At 40.7% G+C, this 16,344-nt stretch overlaps 3 protein-coding genes across 6 annotated transcripts in view; 2 read left to right on the top strand and 1 right to left on the bottom strand.

The window, feature by feature from the left end:
• dennd4c (DENN/MADD domain containing 4C) overlaps positions 1 to 1,981 on the top strand; it is a 35,502-nt gene extending 33,521 nt beyond the window's left edge. For all 3 annotated transcript variants that reach the window (XM_078276538.1, XM_078276537.1, XM_078276536.1), the window contains 3 exons: positions 169 to 325; positions 486 to 550; positions 1,399 to 1,981. In XM_078276538.1, the coding sequence (XP_078132664.1) occupies positions 169 to 325; positions 486 to 550; positions 1,399 to 1,535 (359 nt within the window). In that variant the 3' untranslated portion in view covers positions 1,536 to 1,981. The remainder of the gene's footprint in view (positions 1 to 168; positions 326 to 485; positions 551 to 1,398) is intronic.
• A 3,228-nt stretch (positions 1,982 to 5,209) lies between these two features.
• cdca9 (cell division cycle associated 9) lies at positions 5,210 to 8,546 on the top strand. The gene is made up of 11 exons (XM_078275950.1): positions 5,210 to 5,296; positions 6,427 to 6,560; positions 6,671 to 6,802; positions 6,902 to 6,942; positions 7,032 to 7,083; positions 7,186 to 7,238; positions 7,310 to 7,368; positions 7,450 to 7,533; positions 7,695 to 7,776; positions 8,122 to 8,208; positions 8,352 to 8,546. Exons 2-11 carry the CDS (start codon positions 6,449 to 6,451, stop codon positions 8,394 to 8,396), a joined length of 747 nt encoding a protein of 248 aa, XP_078132076.1. The 5' UTR covers positions 5,210 to 5,296; positions 6,427 to 6,448; the 3' UTR covers positions 8,397 to 8,546.
• A 309-nt stretch (positions 8,547 to 8,855) lies between these two features.
• On the bottom strand, positions 8,856 to 12,923 carry plin2 (perilipin 2). Of its 2 annotated transcripts, none has more exons than XM_078276352.1 (8): positions 12,822 to 12,923; positions 12,524 to 12,570; positions 11,780 to 11,978; positions 11,322 to 11,404; positions 10,792 to 11,077; positions 9,998 to 10,176; positions 9,651 to 9,767; positions 8,856 to 9,505 (listed from the first exon to the last, which is right to left on the bottom strand). In XM_078276352.1, exons 1-8 carry the CDS (start codon positions 12,904 to 12,906, stop codon positions 9,059 to 9,061), a joined length of 1,443 nt encoding a protein of 480 aa, XP_078132478.1. In that variant the 5' UTR covers positions 12,907 to 12,923; the 3' UTR covers positions 8,856 to 9,058. The 2 variants fall into 2 exon arrangements, with proteins under 2 accessions (XP_078132478.1, XP_078132479.1); XM_078276353.1 differs by having other exon boundaries at positions 11,780 to 11,975.
• Between the last annotated feature and the right edge of the window lie 3,421 nt (positions 12,924 to 16,344).

Raw genomic sequence — 16,344 nt, 5'->3', positions numbered from 1 at the left:
GACATAACATTAGTTGAAATTGTGTCAAGAAAATGACATAATAATAATAATAATAAAAATAGTTATTCTACCTCTTTGGATACAATGTCACTGTTGGCCAGACTTGAGGCTTCTTACTAAAAAGGATAGAATAACAGTCTTTGTGATGGTGCGCATGATGTTTTCTAGTGGAGAAGAAGGGGACATTGGCTCCGACGGACCACCAGGAGATTCGCACCCTCCTCAACACAATTGTTCGCAACATCCAGACCAACGACGTCTACGGGCCAATCAACCTGTTGATCCGAGAGATCAAGCGGCGCCCTGAGGGTGTCAAACGGCAGAGGTCAGACTTTTGTCCTCCCTCTCAGAGATATGTCCGATTAAACTCTTCTTGAAGCACTTTTTCCTTCTTTTTATTGGTTCAAGATTTTTCTGCAAAGCATTTGGACAATCGTAAATGAAAACACCTTATGTCTCTTCTCTGTGTCCTGTATTTCTCTCAGGAGTATCTATCGAGAAATATTGTTCCTCTCACTGGTGGCCTTGGGGAAGGAGAACATCGACGTAGGTGAGTGAAATCAATCAAGGCTGTAAAAAAAAAAAAGAGAGAGAGAGACGAGAGAAATGTTCCTTAGTTGTATTATGTCTTTTTTCAGACTGATCTCATGAAGTGACGTATTTATGACACGCCAATTCGTATGCCATTTTGGCGTGTTATCAAGACGCATAATCGCTTTTTAGCGTGTTTATCAACGCCGTTTGGCCTCCATTGACTTACATTCTTCTTCTTGCGATTGTGTGTCAGTTGACGGCGTAGCGAGTAGTATGAAAGGCCGAAAATCCGCGTAGGACGGTTGTTTGGGGTGGTGGATGGGTCAAACGCAGGACTTTCACCCAGAAGACCGGAGATCGTGTCCCGCGTGTCACGTTTCCTAAACCCAACTGTTGCGTTCTTCTTTTACTAAACCCAACCCCGTTGTTCTTTTCCTAAACCCAATCGTGCCGTTGTTGTCCCGCGTCCCGTTTATTATTTTTGTAAATCCAACCGTCCCGTTCATCTTTTCAAATGCAACGTCCCGTTCTGGCGTAAACATACACGCTGATAGCTCCAAATGCAAGCGTAGACATACACGTGGATAGCTCATAATGCGTACAGGTATCACGCGCCACTTGGCTTTAGAAAGTGGTGTGTATGTTTACGCGAAGTCATGATATCATGTTGTCTTTTTGATGTTTTTTCCCCCCAGCATTTTCATTTTTTTGGGGGTTATTAAATGTGACGCTGGTTTAATATTTCTTTCTAGCTGTCCTTAAAAGGTAAAGAGTGGTACATGTAACGCAAAATCAAAGACACCCTTCTGCTCTCTTTTCTGACTTTGTGAATCCACCCTCCTTTCCTCTACTGCTCACCTGCAGAGGCCTTTGACAGGGAGTACCGCCTGGCTTACGACGAACTGAGCGCCGAGCAGCTCAAGTCTTTGCACCGCATTGATCGACCGCCCAGCCCCAGCGTCCAGTGGTGCCTTAAATGCTTCGGGACCCCCATCATCTGACCACAAACGCAGAAGTGAAGTACTAAAAATTATTTTGTATTTAAACACCTCCCATCGCCCAAACATGGTACTTCTTCTTCCTCTTGTCTTGGAAGATCCCCTTCGTCTGCTTTTTTTACAAACCTAATGATGCTTTTCATAGGCTACTTAAAGGTGGGACTGTATCTGTAAGTGGCTTGGACAGCTGCAGTGAATCTTTTGCGACTAGTTGAGTAGTGACTAGTTCATTACAGATGGTGTATAGAATGATTAGTCATTGTACAGAATGTATTTACTGCCCCTATAGTGTAGACGTGTGTGTATGTGTGTGTGTTCATTTCTCTGTCTTGTAGCCTTTTGCCCATTTTGCTTAAATCAGTCATAACTGTCCCCAGATTAGATCAGTGTACATACCCGGAGTGTTAGTTTGTGCACTTTCTTTAAAAAAAAAAAGGAAAAAAAGAAAACTGTGACTCAAGTCCACCTGTCTTTTTGTACATATTGTTTACCTAGGGGGGGTAAATCTGAAGCCAAGGTTGCCTGTTTTTTTTTAAGGCAACGCGTCTCGATGCTTTGACTTTTTGTGTGATCCAAGTCTTAATTAATGTTGAAGTTTGTTTCATTGTAAATGTACAGGTTCAGAGCTGTCTGTGTAAATATGCATTGGAAGCACACATGTAAATGGGAGAGGACTGAGGACAATCACTAATTATCAATCACTGAAATTGATTCTACAACATTCCAGAAGCCCTGCAATCAAAACAGGTCTTAAAGAAGTATTATTGATCCCTGCAACAACACTCAATCGCGTGTGATTAAAACCAGCCGATTGGAGGAAGAGATTATAAAATACATCAATGGGAAGTGAAAAGGCATGCCACACTACTGATTCCCACACTTTAAAACAAAGACCCACGTTCACTTGCAGGAAAAGACAACTCGGTCCCTCAGTGACGGAGCAGTCAGTCCAGCTTGTGTTTTTAATATCTGCATTTTTTAACAGTAACATACTTTACTTGTTCAGCTAATGTGCCTTATTGTAGTGTTAAATTAGAACTGTAACTCACATGTACTGGTCTGGGGCTATTTCTTACTTTAGCATAGAACGAACCAGTTTTCTTTCTTTTTTTTAAATTGGCTATACTATTTGTGGACAAGATTTATTTTATGGTTTACACAGTAGCTTTGGATGATCTTGGTATCAATTAGAGCTATATACTGCAAAAGGCTTCTTCAGTACTGCTGACACTGTTAAGAAATAAATCATTTTAGAACATGACATTCCACTAAATGCTGAAACAGACAGAAGAAAGCAAAGTGCTGTGATGAACTGTTGGGAAATGGGTGTAGATGGTCCAATTGTAGACTTGGGAGAGTGACTTGTACAGAAGCGATAATATTGTGAAATATTTAATTTGCACTGCATAGATTAAAACCTGACCTTAACCCAGGGTGAGGATGAGATCAGCCCACCTCTTAATATTAGGAACAAACAGTAGTGTTTCCTCCAAAACAAAAGGAAAGTCTCAGTTATTTATTTTTGTATCATTGACATTTGGATTTCAGACTGTAATTTAGCATTTTCATGAATAACAAATCCCCCCTTTCCCTTTTAATCTGTCTCAAGGGATCCCACTCTGTACTGATTTTGTAAATTTGACCAGATGGCAGAGGATGTACAGAAGAGACTGTTGTTTAACAATAGATGATATACATAAGTGATATCTTACCGTCCTGTGGAAAGAAATTGAATGTCTACACTTGAGTGCGCTGCAATAAATGAGTTTGTGAACTGATTGAAAAGGAAATGTCCTTTTTTTTGTCTCTGTGATGATGAGAATTTGTTCAGTGTCACGAGTGAGAAGCTGTTGTGATTTATATTATTTTGCATATACTGTCTTCTTTTATGGTGGCTGATGTCTGCTGATACTTTCATGCTGTGAAGCCTTTGGTATCTTCCTAACCTTGATCTTCTGGTCAGCATCTAAGCCCCCTCCCAAGTAAATTCTCGTTCTTTCATTATTTTCTCCATATCTTCCCAACTCTTCCTTTCCTTAATGACACCCTCCAAAATAAGGGCATTTATTTGCCCAAAATGATGGAGGGCCCACTTTCCACATAAATTAATCCATATTCTGCTTTTACAATGGTTTTGAAGCAGGCATTTACAGAGATGACACAAAGGATCCTGTTAAATGTGTAGCCTTCTATATTTGACTGATGTTTATAGCCTATGTTAACATATAAAAAGCTAGATCGTTCCCCACAGCAACTCAACACCTGGGGGAACTTCATGACTGAGTTTCCGGTGTCGTGCCAAGGTACTTATCCCCTCCAGGATTTGTTTTCCCTCAGAGTGGAGTTTAGCTGCTGTACTTCGAATTCACCTCTTAAATGGAACAAATAGCGACGTGGAAGACTCGACAGGATTTTCCATAGTAACAAGGGTCTCATTTATCTACATAAATACGTTTATTTGTCTGTTACATTAAGGCGAAGTGTGAATTGTTTAATGCGTCGTTTATTATTGTGGATTAATCGACAGTGTTTTCCAAAGTTCCATATTGACATGCATCTTAGCTACATAGGCCGACTGATAGGCCTATCTTTGTGAGTCATGCAGGTTTATGAACAATACGTGATTTCTGTTTTAATTGAATTTAGTTTAATATGGCTTTTCAATTAACCGCTTTGTTCATCTGTCTACCATATAAGTTACAGAGGGGATACACATTATATCAGGCTGTTTTTTTCACCTGATATAATGCGTATCCCCTCCCCTAACAGGCAAAGGGTCTGTCCTGTCATCATGTGTGTTATTTTCCGTGTCTACCAGGTCACAATAAACAACCTGAGATAATATGGAGATGTCTGCTGTTTTTCTAGCAAAAGTTAGAGGGGATACACAAAATATCAGGCCATTTTTCACCTGATATGTGTATCCCCTTCCCTAACATGCAAAGGGGTCTGTCCTGTCATTTGTTTTATTTTTTGAGATAATATGGAGAGGTCTGCTGTTTTCTAGCAAAAGTTAGAGGGGATTCACAAAATATGAAGCTGTCTTTCACCCGTTATGTGTATCCCCTCCCCTAACATGCAAAGGCTCTGTCCTGTCATGTGTTATTTTCTGTCTTTACCAGGTCACAAACAACCTGAGATAATATGGAGATGTCAGCTTTTTTCGAAGCAAAAGTTACAGAGGGGATACACATTATATCAAGCCGTTTTTCACCTGATATCATGTGTATCCCCTCCCCTAACTATTATGGCTGTGGTTATGACCCAGAACACAGAGGCTCACGACACGAACTCAGAGGAAAAAAATGGTTTAAGTGTCTAAACACTTTTTCGCGACAAAAAAAGACAAAGCAGGCAAGGACAGGTAAGCTACGTTAGTGGAGGGGACAGGATAGCAGCGGGATAAGCAGAGTGTAGGGTGTCCAAAACGCTCACAGGGATCCGAGCAGGAGGGTGGCACGGCAGAGAGGCGAGGAGCTAGTAGAACAGCAGCCAACGGCAAACAGGTCTTGTAGTGTCGGTCTGAATCAGGCGAGGAAAAAACAACAGATCAGTAAGGAGCTCGAGGAACAAAGAAGAGGCAAAAACTTAAGCTTACAGGAGTAACAACGTAGTTGAGCGGCTGGGAGCCGTTACCACTTTGGTAGTTGTAACGATCTGGCGCCGAAGGAAGGTTCCGACCGGGGCTAAATACTGCAGCCGTGATTAGGAGAATCTGCAACAGCTGAGCAGATGTGATTGAAGAATCGCCGGCAGCAGAGCAGGTAGGTCGATCGCCCGGCCACGCCCCTTGACCTACATTCCGCCGCTCCGGGAAAACAGACACACAGACAGGGAAAAGGGGAGAGAGACACAGACACAAACACACCCAGGACGGAAGCACCCAGCTGCCCCATAACACTAACATGCATAGGTCCTCTCCTGTCATCATGTGTGTTATTTTCAGTGTTTACCAGGTCACAGTGAACAACCTGATATAATATGGAGATGTCTCTGGGCAAAAGTTACAGAAGGGATACACATTAGGCCTATATCAGGCTGTTTTTCACCTAATATAATGTATATCCCCTCCCCTAACATGCAAAGGGTCTGTCCTGTCATCATGTGTGTTATTTTCTGTGTCTACACATTATATCAGGTGAAAAACGGCCTGATATAATGTGTATCCCCTCTGTAACTTTTGCTAGAAAACAGCAGACATCTCCATATTATCTCATGTTGTTTATTGTGACCTGGTAACGACAGAAAATAACATGATGACAGTACAGACCCTTTGCATGTTAGGGGAGGGGATACACAAAATATAAGGTGAAAATACGGCCTGATATGTTGTGTATCCCCTCTGTAACTTATATGGTAGACAGGTGAACAAAGCGGTTAATTGAAAAGCCATATTAAACTAAATTCAATTAAAACAGAAATCACGTTAGAGGGCAGGGAGGGACGGGTTAGCAAAGACGAGGAAAAAAAATATTGTTCATAAACCTGCATGACTCACAAAGATAGGCCTATCAGTCGGCCTATGTAGCTAAGATGCATGTCAATATGGAACTTTGGAAAACACTGTCGATTAATCCACAATAATAAACGACGCATTAAACAATTCACACTTCGCCTTAATGTAACAGACAAATAAACGTATTTATGTAGATAAATGAGACCCTTGTTACTATGGAAAACCCTGTCGAGTCTTCCACGTCGCTATTTGTTCCATTTAAGAGGTGAATTCGAAGTACAGCAGCTAAACTCCGCTCTGAGTGAACGCGCAGAGGATATACTGTAGGCTACCTTCAAGCGCGTGCATTGCATATCTTAATTTAACGTTAAATGGTCGCAGGTGCGTGTTAGTAGCATTTAAAGGTTTGACTGGAAGCGGAGGCATTTTCACACACAGCTGCTGACTTTGAGAGGACAGGATGCCACCGAGGCGGACGAGAAACGCCGGAAAAGCCCACGTTAAAGAACAACTGGACCGGGAGATGCGACGGTGCAGACTGGATCTCTTCATTCAACAGTTTGAGAAAGAAGGTTTGATAGTAACTGCAGGTCAAATGTCAGGTTTCACATGCTCTAGCTGCACCAGTTGGTCTTAAAAAAAAAATTTTTTTTTAAAATGGCGGACTTTGTTTTCCTGACAGCACAAGAGCGTATGAACGAGTTAGAAGCCAAATTGGATAACATGTTGTCAACCGTGGACAAAGTCTTCAAAGTGGAACTGATGAAGATGCTTCCTTCACTTCAAAACACGTTAATAGGGGATCTGATAAGAGGTGAGTCCTCCTCTTTCACAAGTTAAGATGACGGACTCGTCCAAGGATGTCTGACATTCTCACCGCGTTAATTTCTCATCACCCTGTCTGCTCTGTTAGAGGAGGAAATCTCAGCAAGTGAGGTGTCAATTGCCATGAAGGTGAGTTGAGTCCGTTGTCTGAAGCCTCTAACTGCTGCCACCTAGAGGTGCTTCTTTAATATAACGGGCATCATTCTCGCCTTTCGCAGAATGAGTCCCTTGAGATGCAGCAGCCACTCGCGAGGGTACGCAGTAAAAGAGGTGAAACTATTAAACCATAAGTACATTTATCTTGACCATAAATTCATGCATGGAACTTCAATGTCTGAAATTATTTTGTGAAATCCTTTTTTCTTTTTAAAGTAAAATCAACGGATTCTAAACCAGCCCAGAAGTCCTCATCCAAGACCATTAAGGTAAGTATAGCAGCAGTTAACGTTTGCCCAATCAAAGGTTATCTGTCCATGGCTATCTTCTTTCCTTTTAGGGCGGAAAGGGGACAAAAGCGACCAGACCATTAGGTAGTAGCAGCATTGGAAATCCCGGGTAAGATTGGAAGTGACGTTGTAATACATGTGGTAAATGTATTTAGTATGGAGGCCTTAACATTGCACTTATTTGCTACAGGGGGCCCTTACTCGCTGGCAAAAGAACTCGGGGCCTCTTGGCCAAGGCCAATGACCAGACCATACCGACTAAACTTAAACTCAGGTCCGTTACTGCCTCCAGTAAAACAAAACGCATCGTTGTATACGTGCGTGTGTATATAGCTCTTACATCCATGATAGGCGCATAAGGATGGTTTTAATTTTTAAAGAATTGTACGAGCATATTTAACAAACCATTGATTGGTGAATATTGTGCTGTCCCAGGTCTGTCGTCTCTGCTGGTGACCTGCACTGTTCAATGGCAGGCTCCGCTGCACACGTCACTGTTACCACAGCACAGGGACAGGTACTGTTGTATCCATAGACATAGAATTTTTATTTCTATGGTTTAATCCTTGTCACTTGGTACCAGCGCTTAAGCAATGTTTAATTTTACAAAGCAAGGGAATTTGTCCAAACCTTTTTAAGACTATATGCTCTTAAAATAAAAAATAAAAGGCATTTGAATAAAGCAGTGAACCACTTCCAGACCCAAGGAGACGGTTTCCCCACTGCCATAATTAAAGTTTTGTAGAATATACCTGTCTTCCTTTACAGCTAATATTTAGTTGTATGTATGAATATTAAAAAAAAGGCCTGGAATATTAGTCTCTGAACATGTAGGTGTTCCTATGGTTCTTTTCCTTCCTAGACTGTGTGCTTTTCTGAAGAGACAAAGGATGAAATTAACTTGGACCTGCTGGATGATGTGGCAATGTGCCAGATGCAGAAGCTCAAGGTAATGTAAAGTTCCTTTTTTTTTTTTTTTTTTAAACAAACTGGACTTCTGAGTGTTCATCTCATTTTCAGAACAAGGGACTTGGCAGAAGCCATTTAAAATGTATTCAAGTTTTTATTAAATGTACAATTTTGGATTTTCAGAGGCTGATGGACTATCTAGCGAGCCGAAGTCGCTGCAATCAATGAGTAAAGATCCACTGTGACCAGGATGCTCTGTTTGGATTGAAAACGTTTTTATATTCTTTTGAAATAAATATTTAAATTGGGTTTAATGTTTTTGTAAAAGTTGTGCTTTGGCTGTCAAAGTTGAGAAAATGTATAATAAAGCTTATTTGTATTTTACTTTTTGCTTCTAGTCTATAAAATGCCAAATACATCACATTTTTAAAATGGATTGACTTAGTTTACATTACTAATCTGTAAGTCATATGTAGTTATTTTGAAGGGAACTAGGTAACAGCTCTGTTTACTGTGGCATAGCAGAGGTGTACATTCTAATCCTAGACCAGATTATGATTTGTCTGCTCTTGGAGTACCAAGCAATTGAGATCTCACCACATTTAATTTGACTTAGTAAATGTCATTACTTTTAAAGCTTTTTTTTCCAAAGTTTCAAATTCTTTTGTAAAGGAAAAGACAAACAAATTTAAATTCCAGTATTTTATGTAGAAGGTACAGGATTAGGCTTGGCCAGATTTGGCTAACAAAGATTTCAGCAAGAATTGCACTTTTTTTTTTATAAAAACAGCATGATTGACATGGCACTATAATAGACACTTTATAGTTAAATTTTTGCCAACAAAGCAGAATGCGTTACTTAAAAACTTGGAACATTAAGCTGCGATGGATCACTTCTGCTGGGAATGTAGTGACTTCATCTCGACTTCCATGGGCTCCTCTCTGTGTGACTGGGTGGAGGGAGAGCTGGAGGACGTAGCTTGTGTGCTGCAGGCAGCAGAAGCCGGTGCGTCAGTCGGCTCCATCCGTGGGTAGAAAGGACCTACCAGCCAGTTGAGCGGCGTGTTATTGACCAGGTAATCCATGACGTTGTCTAGGGATTTTTTAATTTTGCCCAGCTGGACTTTGCTGCTGCTCAGCACACTGTCTGGCAGATCTCCCAGTGCCATGGATTTGCTGAAACTGCTGTAGATCTGTGTGGCAGATCTGCTGAGGGAGAGCACCTCCTGCTGGATGTGGTTGGGGAGGCCATGTAGGTTGGAGGCGAGGACCAGACAGGTGGTCTGGAGCTGCTGGGTGAGGGAATGGGCCATGGTCAAGGTGCGAGACTCTATAACCTAAGTGGAGGAGATGAAAAAATAAATAACTTCACACACTTCCAATGCAAAGAAACGTGTTGTAACCCACGTATTCATCTTTCCTTGACATATTGAGCTAGTTATTTCAATGTATCAATATGCAATGTGTTGTCCACCTGCTTACCTCTGCCTCGTGATCATTCTCCTGGTTTGGACCACTGGACTTCCACGCTAATAGGGAGTTAAGCCTGTTGTTTACCATCTGGTTAGCCCCGTCAATATTCTTCCTGCCATATTCAATCTAGAAAAACAAACCTTTTAAATGTAAGTTTTCTGTCTGTAACCGGTAAAATGAATGATGTGCTTTTTATAAGCCACTTCAGGGTAGAATGTTAATGAAAATGTCAGCTTCTTTCTGTGTTACTAGTACGCAGTTGTTGAGGTTTGTCCCCATTTCATGTTAAGGAACCTTCTTGTAAAGCTTGTCTTAAGTTATGTTAGTTGCTACTAATATTGACTAAAGAGACCCACCAGGTCAACAGTGGAGTTCACTTCAGAAATTAATTCCATGCTACGCTGCTTGCCATCCTGGATTTTGGTCATGGCCTTGGTGTACGCCCGCTTTCGGAGCTTGGTGGAGAGAGAACCCAGGCGAACATAGTAGCTTGGCTCGTTCTTGTCAAAGCCTTTCACAGTTTTTGCCTCCAGCTCTGTCACAAGGGAGGGAAACATGAAATGTCACATTAAAAATGAGGACAAACAACGTATGATTACTTGAGTTCTGTTATGAGATTTGCTTCCATATTTGCTGCAGAGTTATGCATGTTAAAGTAGCTGGAGGCCCTAATATTGTGAAAAATGTAGTTCATTCACTGGTCAATCCCTTAAAAACGGATCGATTTAAACTAACAGTGGATTGTTTGTCATACACTTCTGCACGCCACAGTTCTCTAAACAACTCTTAATGATGGAGGAAAACTGGCCACTGATGCAAATTTAGATTCTCAGAAGAGCATAATCATCCTGTTTTCCTGGAAACTGGACAAAATCCATCGTTAAACATACTCCAGCCGCCTGTTATTAACTGACCCTTGATACAGCTTGTTACAAAAAAAAAAAACAGGCCTAATCTCACAAGCCTTTCCTGTTTGTATTTTAGTTATTTAAACATCATTTGAAGCACAGCAAGCATTTCCTTTAAAAAGATGCATCGTTAGTTGTGGTCCGATCACCACACCAGTTAAATGGAGTCATGTGATAAATGGGATTTCTGCGTTTTGTGTGTTACACAAGATGTAGGTGGTGTAACTTTTGGCCCCACTCACCCAGCTCGTCCTCTGTCAGAGGCAGGTACTGCTCCACCAGACTCTCCGAGGTGCTGAGGGCTGTGTCCACTCCGCTGCTCACCAGTCGGGCCACTCTGCTTTCCAGCACTGTGCTGACACTCCAACTGACGACATCCTTGGTCCTGTCCATCCTATCCTGCACCGCACCCCGAGTCTTTTCCACAGCGCTGCTCAGAGTGTCTGAGACTGTGTCCTTGGCACCGGACACTCTGCCTGTCACAGCATCTTTCGCGTTGGTTACCACACCCTTGGCGCTGGAGACAATCTAGGAAGGGGAAAAAAAGTCATGAGCAAATACATTTTCAACTGACTGGCAAAGTATGACTTTAAAGTAGGTGAGAAAACAGAAGTTGAGAAAGACAGGACATAGGTCATGATGACTAGACCCTGAGGAGATTAACACATCAACTGTCAGTTACGGCATTGTGCAATTTGGCTTGATAATAACTGCTTTGACCTTTTGACAGAATGTAATTGTGCTCGCTATTAGTCATTAATCCAGTACATACCTGCTCAGGTGGCTGGTTAAGAATTGGCAAGGTATTCTCAATCCTGTCCAAACCTTTACAGGCCAGGTCATTGGCAATGGAAACTGTAGGCAACAAAAAAAGTAAATTAGCTGTTATAATGCAAGCTGAAACAAAGATATCAGAAAATATTAAAAGAGAAAGGTGATTAAATGTTCCTTTAAGTGAAATAATTGTACATCAAACTTTTTTGTGGCTCAAATTAGGGTTATTATGATTCAATGTGAAAAGTAGGTGAAAGCTCAAGATGAGTAAGGGCCAGCAGCATGACCTGAATTTCCTGTTTTGAGCTCTGTGTGACTCAGCTGGTCAGCACATACAGCAATTAGCCTCACATTTTGACATCATTGGATTTTGTTTTGACATCCTATAAACTTTGAGGTCACGTCCACAGATGGATATAGCAGGATATGTAAAACTTCACGCTCAACGGTTCTTACTCTGAGGCTCCAGCTTGCCAATGATGGGTGAAGCAGTGGTGAGGGCCACAGAGGTGATGCTCCGGACTCCTTGCTCCGCCGCCTCACACACAGTCCTGATGTAAGGGTGGTTGTCCTTGGTGTTGGAGTACATGCTGGACACCAAGCCATAGGTGGAGCTCACCAGAGGAAGGCTGGTCACCCTCTCCACCACATTCTGCTAGGAAATAAAGAGAATAGTTTCATATTTACACAACCGTGCTGCTAAATAAGGACTCTGTTTCTATTCCAATTAGTTTTTAAATAACAGTAGAGTAATAATAGAGACAACTGGACAATTGTCATATTTCTTCAAACGTCATATTGTCTGGACTTTTGAGTCAAACATTAGAAAGTAAAAGGGTAAAAAAACAAAAACAAAAAAAAAACACGTTCTCTTAATTCTGACTATGTATCATTAATTGGTATACGTGCAGTTTAGTGTCCCAAATTCCCCATACAATTAACAATGAACCATTAATTATGAACCTGCTAAACACCCTGTGCTACCCTAATCCTACCCCTACCCCAAACCTTAACCTGTCTCAAATAAGACCCTCATCATTTGGGACACTCAGTTATTGGAAAATAATTTGGGACACTAAACTGCACGTAAGCCTCATTACTTTAACTATAACCTAGTAGTTTGTCTTTAAAATGTCACATTCCAACAAATATTAGGAATAATATAGGGCTCGGAGCGCTAAGTATTTCTAGTAAACTCACCTGATTAGAGATCACTGCAGCTGCTGCCATTTCTGCTGAAACAAAACCTATAGAAAGACAAGACAAAACATGTAACGTCTCTACATGATATATAAACATCACAACACAAACACAACACAACTTTTTCTCGATAAACCCACACGAGGATTTAACAAAAATTAGATCTACTTCCGTATTACAGTAGTCTGTCCTGATAGCATCATAAAAGGTCCCGTAAATGTGTTAAAAAAAACAACTTGACTATTAGCTGTAACGCCGTTTACAAAGAAACTTTAAAGAGATACAGGAAAAGACTCACCGATAGTTGTAAGTGTATCCAAACTGTTAGTGAGCTGACTGATACGACGTGTGAGGGGACAGCAGCTGTATTTATATTCTATCATTATCGCGAGATGTAGCGCAACACTTTGACGTAAGCGACAGTAATTGTTTCTAGGGTAAAGGTGAAACGGGTAAAAGTTTAGCGGGGAATTCCTCAGACCAGCCGTCTGGTCAACAAGCAATGACACACAACAGCAGTCTGATTTTTTTTTTTTTAACATAGTAGGCTATTATAGTAACATTGTATGGTTTATGTTTTTGATTATCCACAGCAATTGTTTTTTTGTTTTTTTTAGCCTACCACATATGAATGTTTAGTTGAGGACAATGTTGAACTTAGTAGTAGCTGTATACTTGCTGCCATGCCATTTATGAGAATGATTGCAAGAAATCTTGAGAGAGAGAAAGAGAAGAAAAGATAAAGGTGGAAAACAGCACGCCAAAAGACAGCAAATGGAGGCCAGCACTTTGTAAAGTGTGGTGGGTTGGACTGAAAATAGGATGCAAATAAAAATAAAGTGGTATGAATGAAGCAGTGAAGTTGCCCCGTACACCAATCGCCCGTCAGCATAACCGCCCCCCGGAACTAAGGTGTATCTGAAAAGACGGAGTTAGGAGTTACACGGGGAAAGTCAGAAATGATCCCCCTAACCATGACCAACCTAACACCTCGCTTAATACATTTCTGATTGCTTAACTTAATGGCCTGAATAGTACCTTACGTCAGTGGTGTACCCACAGAGGAACAGGTCTGTTTGCCAGTAGCTCATCTAAGCCAGATGCGTGACTCTGTTTCAAATTTGAGAGCACTTCAATATTTTTTCCGACGTGTCAGTTATCTTTTCTTCAAAGAATTTGTGCCTTATTTAAAATGCAAATGAAGTGTTAAGGCATTGTCTTTTATACTACGCATTTGGAGGAAACATGGGCTTAGCTCATATTCTGCAGTTGTCTAACACATTGAGGTCCTGGATCCTGTAGATGAACCCGTTGGGACCCATTTATCAGCCCTTGTATAACTCAAATAGACACCATATGAAAATGTTGGCTGCAGTAAACCAGAGACTCTTATTTTTAATAAGATTCTGTCTAAAGGAAGTCCTCAGAAGAATATTTTAAATTAGTTGTGATTCATCCACTGTAATATAAAGGATTAAGTCCTATAACTTCACGCACAAATACACACACAAACACACACAAATACACACTCAAACACACACACACACACACACACACACACACACACACACACACACATACACAGATACCACATTGTACTGGACATTGATCTGCTCATATTTGATTGTCCACGTCTTCTTTTTTAATTGCCTTGATCAGCCTTTATGTGATGTGATGGCAAGCAAAGTACAACCGGTCATCAAAAAGTATGACTCATCAGGATTGCATGTTGAAATCTATAATACTTCTACTGGGTTTTCAGGGGTATAATATTTGGTTTACAGTTATTAGTCAACTTCTTTTTTTTTAAGATGATCTTTTTGGTAGTTAGGCCTTTACTAGGGCCATCTTAGATATGAAAGGGGAGAGAGAGGGGGAATGATATGCAGGAAACTGCGCAGTTCAGAACCAAACCTCTGAACCTGGGGAGGACTGCACCTCTACATGTGGGCACTCGCTCTACCACTGGCCACCCAAGCACCCAAGGGTCAACATCGTTCAAACCGGGATAGGGGAACATATTGTGTTTTAAGAACCAGTTTTTTAAATGTTTGAAATCAGTTTCAAACTGTTTAATAGAAGTTTAAAGTTTTATAGAAAAATCACTGTCTTTAGAGCTTGGATGGATTACTGATCAGGCCTACCCTCACAGTGTCAGTGGCCTCCCTGGCCTTCACCTGCAAATTGCCAAACAACCACAAATAGATACAAAACACCTACAAAGAGACACAAAATTACCACATAGTGAAACACAATTACCACAAAGAGACACAAACTGACCACAAAGAGGCCAAAGAACCACTAAGTCTGTGTCTTGCTCCTATGAAGGAAATATGGTGGGGCATTTAGTATGTCTGTGCCCAGGGCTCCATTGTCTCCTAATTCGACCATTCTATAGAGTACTTGGATTCTGCTTCAATGGTTTGAAGAAATCTTATGTTAATTGTTTGAGCAAAATTCCCAGATTAAGGTCATTTAAGCCTGACCAATCTAGTTTGGGGTAGGTTAACAGGGGGTTAACGTTCACACATTAGGGTTACTTGTACACATTCATGGAAAAAGACTAGTCCCAGTTCACGAGAAGATAGGATCATTTGATTCCACTATCACAAGCCCCTTATTGAAGCAACTTCCAACCTGTGCCACATTTAAAATATATATATTTTTAATGTCAAAGTTCAGATGTTATCATATACTTTTTGAACAGCACAACTAAATGAAACCACTACAGTTTAGTTAAGAAATATGTCCTTGCACGTGGCTGGGCGGTACTCTGATCCACCACCTTGTGTAAATACAATTTAGTGACACAGTCAGGGTCATTTTGGTTCAGTGTCCTAACTTGCCTTGTTTGAAATCACCTGAGAACTTGCAGTCTATCAGAGAAAGTGAAAAGGTTAAAAAATCAGTCCACAGCTACACTTTGAGTCTGCTCTCAGGGAAAATCATTTCACAATAAAATCATTCGATGTTGGAATTCATTCTTTGTTCACATTTATACGCAATAACGGACCATTTTGTGTGAGCAGGATGCCAAGTGACTATGAATGAGGTAAGACTGAAAATGAATATGCTGCTGCTCCTTTTAAATGAGAACAGAGACTGAAATGTATTCAAATCTATTTAGGCCATCTATTTAACTGAGCTTTTGGATTGCATGCTAGTTCTAGCTTTTCCCTTATTCTCCATAGATAAGAAGATATCGTCTATTAGCAATAGTCATTTTATTTAAATTAAAGGACCCAGTTAAGTGCTAATAAATGCAACTGACTTTAAGATCCTATAACATAATTCAAATACAGTAAATTAAATAACAATGTACAGTTATGACAGTATCACTGGTTACCTGATTGCCAAACCAGTCATCATTCTGTGCCCATTGCTGATGTAGTATGACTAAGCATACTTTCTAGTATTTGCAGATTTAGGCCACTAGATGACACCAAAGTAGAGAAAGTTCTCACTCATCAGAAGCAGTTGGCACTATAGTCTGTGTCTTCTCCAAATCTTTCCATTATTTGTCACCTCTTGTAATAAATTGTTGGTTTTCAGGCCAAGAATTGTGGCCAGTCTAGTCATAGATATTATATCATACCATTTTTTTTAAAAAGGTTTTTTATTTGGTTAGAATGACCATGCACAATTAGGAATGCATTGGTTTAAGTAAAGCAATGAAGCAACATGCATCCAGGGGAACAGGACAGAGGCGGTAATGATGTGAGCCAAGTCTTGACTGCTTCTCTCATTCTACAGAGAGTCAAGATAAAAAAAAAAAGATCAGTCCTGGATGCTCTGCCCTCCTGTTTCCCAAAGGGCCTGCT

Source organism: Sander vitreus, chromosome 19 (assembly GCF_031162955.1).
Source record: "Sander vitreus isolate 19-12246 chromosome 19, sanVit1, whole genome shotgun sequence".
NCBI classification, from domain to species: domain Eukaryota; kingdom Metazoa; phylum Chordata; class Actinopteri; order Perciformes; family Percidae; genus Sander; species Sander vitreus.
This window is presented reverse-complemented; position numbering and strand designations above follow the sequence as displayed.